The 5,501-nt window shown below is 39.9% G+C and overlaps 1 protein-coding gene across 2 annotated transcripts in view; it reads left to right on the plus strand.

Moving 5' to 3' along the window:
• INTS8 (integrator complex subunit 8) overlaps positions 1 to 5,440 on the plus strand; it is a 54,912-nt gene extending 49,472 nt beyond the window's left edge. The window contains exons 24-27 of one of the 2 annotated variants that reach the window (XM_081816262.1): positions 681 to 754; positions 830 to 894; positions 1,049 to 1,092; positions 5,233 to 5,440. In XM_081816262.1, the coding sequence (XP_081672388.1) occupies positions 681 to 754; positions 830 to 894; positions 1,049 to 1,092; positions 5,233 to 5,349 (300 nt within the window). In that variant the 3' untranslated portion in view covers positions 5,350 to 5,440. The remainder of the gene's footprint in view (positions 1 to 680; positions 755 to 829; positions 895 to 1,048; positions 1,093 to 5,232) is intronic. The other variant, XM_081816263.1, reaches the window with a different exon arrangement.
• The last annotated feature ends 61 nt before the right edge of the window (positions 5,441 to 5,501 follow it).

Genomic DNA, 5,501 nt, shown 5'->3' on the forward strand with positions numbered 1-5,501 from the left:
ATACTTTTGTTTGGCAGTTTTCAACTCCTTTCAGTTTTCTGAACTGGCTTTTGCCAGTTTCTCAAAGCTGTAAAAATTTATGATTTTTAGGTCATTCATTAAATGGACAGATTTTTTTTAAAGATTTTGTGTGAGAGCACGAGAGAGAGCGAGCTTGCTCAAGAGCCCGCATGTGCACATACAAGCAGGGGGAGCAGCAGACAGAGGGAGACGAGAAGCAGGCTCCCCACTGAGTAGGGAGCCCAATGTGGGGCTTGATCCCTGAGATCATGACCTGACCCGAAGGCAGACCCTTAACCCCCCGAGCCACCGGGGCACCCTGGGCAGACAGATTCTTGTGTAAAGGTTTTTGCAATTAAAATTAGATGGAATCCATAAATATGAGCTGATCCACTCGCTTTGATCTGCAAGCCCTCTTTAATATATTCTTTATTTTTTTAATTTATTTTTAATTTTTTAAAATATATTCTTGATGTAAGAATCATTAAAAATTACTTCTCCTGGGGGCACCTGGTTGGCTCAGTTGGAGGGGCATGCAACTCTTGATCTTGGGGTCGTGAGTTCAAACCCCACATTGGGTGTAGAGATTATTTAAAAAAAAAGATTAAAATTTACCCCTCCCAAAGAGTCATTGTTGACACTGATTACATGAAACCATTTTCAAATCTTTGTTTATGTAGGTGGCAATTTTATGTCAGTTCCTCAGAGAAATTGACTACAAGACAGCCTTTAAATCATTGCAGGAACAAAACAGGTATGAATGATTTTTAAAATGAAGCTGAAATTTTTCTGCTTAAGAATGAGAAAGTAATTAAATTCTGTTTTTCAGTCATGATGCTATGGACTCCTACTATGACTACATATGGGATGTTACCATTTTGGAATACTTGACTTGTATCCTTTCATCAATATATGTGATATTAGAACGGTTCATTTCTGTAAATTAAAAAAATACTGTGTATTTCCTAAATCAAAGTTGAGGAACAATTGAGATTCTGTCATGGTATTTAATAATATCAGATTTATTATTCTTAACTGATTTGTTTAGATCTTCATCATAAAAGAGGAGAAACAGATAAAAGACAAATTGCAGTAAGTTACTTTATGCCTTTCTTCAGTGATATACTTAATTTCCCTGGTATTAAACCATTGTTAAGATTTGGACCAACAAAAAAAGATTTTGTGTGCCTAGTTATTGCCAGAATTTGGTTATCCGTGTTTACTTTTAACAGGTCCTATTTTGACTTCAGAGCTTTTACCTCCAGTTTATTTATTTTTTTAAAGATTTTATTTATTTATTTGACAGAGACACAGCGAGAGAGGGAACACAAGCAGGGGGAGTGGGAGAGGGAGAAGCAGACTCCCCCCACTGAGCAGGGAGCCCGATGCGGGGCTCGATCCCAGGACCCTGGGACCACAACCTGAGCCGAAGGCAGACGCTTAACGACTGAGCCACCCAGCCGCCCCCCTCCAGTCTATTTTATATTAAAATGTTAGATCATACCCTCTCTCTGCTCCAAACCTGTAAATGGTTTCCCATCTCATGTGGTGTCAGAGTCCTTGTAATGGCCTACAAGACTACAGATGACTTGACCTCTAACTATCCATTCGGTTTTCTCCCTTGCTAACTTCTGCTACACCATTAGCTGTTCTTTGAACATGCTGAAAATATTCACCACTGAAGAGCTTTTGAAGTTTTATTTTCTAGAAACATTTCTTAACTTCCCTTAGGTCTCCTCAGCTGTCTTCTTAGTGATCATTTCCTGGGCATCTTATAAAATAGCAGTGTCTTTCTCCATCCTTTTCTCTCCAACACTCTCCTTTTTATTTCCCTTTTGAAATTTTCTTCCATTATACTTACCTACATCTGACATACTGTATATTTACTATATATTGTGCCTCTATCTCCCTCTTCCCCTTCCTACTTCCCCACAGGAGGGACTTGGTTTTGTCATAGCTGATACCTAGAATGGTGCCTGGCTCACAATAGATGCTCAGTAATTGAATAGATTATTTAAAAATTTGACATCTAAGCTAGATATAAATTTACGGCCATTTTTACTTGCCTAGCATTTTTGCATCATTATCACCATAGATACTTTCTTTCTGCTCTTTCATCCATATTAACAAAATTATGTGCTATTGTGTGTCTTTTAAAGCTCTCTCTTCATGAAAGAGAACATGAAGCTAGCTGTACTTGATTGGAGGCAACTCTTTCTCCATTTCCGGTTTATCCAGAGCTGGAAGGCAGTACTGAAATTGTTACTTCCCCAGTGCTATTTCCAAATAATATTTACTTGTAATCATTTACACCCTTTCTCTTTAAAAGCTTACATCTATCTCCTGACGAGCTCATCTGACCAAACTAGTGGTTATTCCTCTGCATGCATCAAAATATGTGATCAGTTTACCCAGTTCCCCTAGCTTTACAAGTTCATTGTTACCTTTACTCTGTATCAGCCACCCACGCCCATAGCCACGCCTTATTGCCAGTTCCACATAAGATCTCTCTGCCAGTAATCTGTCCCTCTCTTACTTCCTGGCTCCCACGTTCCTCATTGTCAGTGAGATGTTCAGGTTCAAGACCACTTTTTCCTGTCAGCCCCTTCCCAGCTTCCCTTCCTTCTCTACTCACTTTAGTACAGCCAATACTAGTCTGTGCACTATCAGAGATGCTGATTCAGTTGGCCTGAGATGAGGTCCTGGAATCCACATTTTAAGTTTCCCAGATAGTTCTGATGACAAACCAGATTTGGGAACCCCTGTTTGTCTATGGCTGACTGTCAGAACTGCCCTTTGATCAATATTTATAGCATCTTTGCTTTTTTTGTCCTTCACTTCACCTGGAAAAATCCCTTTTCAAAAATTTATGCTTTTTTTTCCTGAGCCAGAGTCTGGTTGGAAAAAACCCTACAACCATATAAACTGGTGAGCCACTACCAAACCATGGTCTCCAAGCGTACCTGGCCCCTCATCTCTTGTGTTATGGCCAGCAGTCAGGGGTCTACTTTTTCAGGGACTGTTTTAGACTTGCCTTCTGTTTAGTCCCCTGTCCTTTCTCTCCCTCTTCTGTACTTCCTTGCCTGTGTTTAGACTAGACCAGAAAAAAGACTGACCTCCACATGGGAATTGTAGTTTTGGGAATTGTGGCCAAATCCCTCCTTCCCATCTTTAAAATCTGTAACTGTGCTCACCGCTAAGTACACTCTTAGTAAGAGGTTATGTTACTTCTTGATGAAGGCAAGTTTCTAGGCTTTGATTCTATCTCTTCAGTGACCTTTAATGAGCTGTCTCTGCTCCTGTATTGTCAACCTCTCCCAGCGCTTATAAACTGTTTCATCCTTGACTGTGCCTCTACCTCCCTCTTCCCCTTCTCTGCCTAGTTTTTTGAAGCTCTTTGACCCAGTGTAATTTGACTTCTGCCATCACCGCTCCTGTTACCTCAAGGGTCACCAAATGTCAAAGCCAGTGGATACTCTTCAGTCCTTATCCTTTTGTTTACATCTCACTTCTTAAAATCTTTATTCCTTTGTTGTTCCTGACATCATTTTTACTCAGTTCTTTTCACTGTTACTTTTCTTCTGTGTGGGTATCTCCCTCTGTCTACCCCTTAACCTTGGTTTCCCCAGAAAGTTAGTCCCTCCATTATTTTGATTGCCCTACATCCTCCCTAGGTAATTTCACCCACTTATGGTTTTGACTGCTACTCACAGAGTACATTACTTCTCTCAAATCTCTGGTCTATCCCAATTTCTGTCTTCTACTTTGGACTTTTATAGCCAGTCATCTTTGTGATACTTTGTTTGTTGGAAATCTCTAGTTATACCCTAAGACCATGTTTTTCCACATGCATTCCTTCATATGGAAATGGATATCCTCCAGCAATTCTTCCTACTCTCTGATGATCATTTCTGAATAGTCTACTATCACCCTTCAAGGTACATACCAGAATAGTCTTTGTTGTTTAAAGTTGTTTTTTTTTTTTAAGGTTTTATTCATTTGACAGAGACATAGCTAGAGAGGGAACACAAGCATGGGGGGTGGGAGAGGGACAAGCAGGCTTCCCGAGGAGCAGGGAGCCTGATGTGGGGCTCGATCCCAGGACCCTGGGATCATGACCTGAGCCGAAGGCAGACGCTTAACAACTGAGCCACCGATGCGCCCCTAAAAGATGTTCTAATTGGGTTTCTTTTTTTAATCTAAAGGTGTAGGTAAAGGTAATTCGAAGATCGTAAAGTATGTTCTCACAAAATGCTCCTTGGCAGAGTACTGTGGATTTTTAGTAGGCTGAGGTATTTCTTTCTAATCATGAAAGAAATGAATTACTGTATGCTATTATAGTGCTGAACAACTGTTTTTGCACCTTAAAAAAGTGAAGCCTTTCCTGAAACACGAATTTTGATTTTTCAGACTATTTTGTTGGAGCCCTAATTTAACTGTAAAAATGTGTTAAATGACATGCAGAGTTTATTTACTGGTATTTTTAGTCAAACTTATATGAATTAATGTTACTGTAGGTAGAGTAGTCGTCTCCCCTCGTTTCCACAGGGGTAAGTTCCAAGACCCCTGGTGGATGCCTGAAATCATGGCTAGTACTAAACGCTATATATACATACCTATAGTAGAGCAATTATAACAATATACTGTAATAAGTTATGTGAATATAGTCTTTCTCTCGAAGTATTTTAACTGTATTGTACTCACTCTTGTGAGGTGAATGATGTAGGCATTGTGGTATAACATTAGGTTACTGTTGACTTTTTTAAGATTTTATTTGAGGGGGGGGAGAGAGAGGGCGCGCGCATGAGCAAGGGCAGGGGGAGGGAGAAGGAGGCTCCCCACAGAGCGGGGAGCCCGATGGCGGGGCTTGATCTAGGACCCTGGGATCATGATCTGAGCCCAAGGCCGATGCCTAACCGACTGAGCCACCCAGGGCCCTCTACTGTTGACTAAGTTATGTCAGGAGGAGGATCATCAGCTTCTGGACCATGGTTGCTTTCATATAAGGGGGACCTACTGTAATTCCATAAACAAGGCTCAGCATCTGATTTAATTTTTTTAAGAGTGGCTCTAGTCCGTCTTTGTTAGTTTCTTCCATACCTCTTATCATTTATAATTAGAAGTTCAGCTAGTCATTAAATTGTTAGCATGTAGGTAGTTTTATATTATGTACACTAGCAAGACTTTATCTTTGACCACACCTGTAATAACCTCACTTTCTTGTTTTGGAAGATTAAAGCCATCGGCCAGACAGAATTGAACGCAAGCAACCCAGAAGAAGTGTTACAGCTGGCAGCGCAGAGAAGGAAAAAAAAGTTCCTCCAAGCAATGGCAAAACTTTACTTTTAAGCAGTTAGTTAAAATTTTTTAACTTTTATTTTTTAAACAATGGGCTAAAAATAAACAGTATTAGATTATATAATACATATGTACACATTAAGTGGTGTTTTCTTTTCAGACAATACTGAAACAGTTGAAAAACAACTATACAGAAGACTTCA

This window comes from Leptonychotes weddellii, chromosome 4, assembly GCF_054177405.1.
Source record: "Leptonychotes weddellii isolate Sample4059 chromosome 4, ASM5417740v2, whole genome shotgun sequence".
Taxonomy (NCBI): domain Eukaryota; kingdom Metazoa; phylum Chordata; class Mammalia; order Carnivora; family Phocidae; genus Leptonychotes; species Leptonychotes weddellii.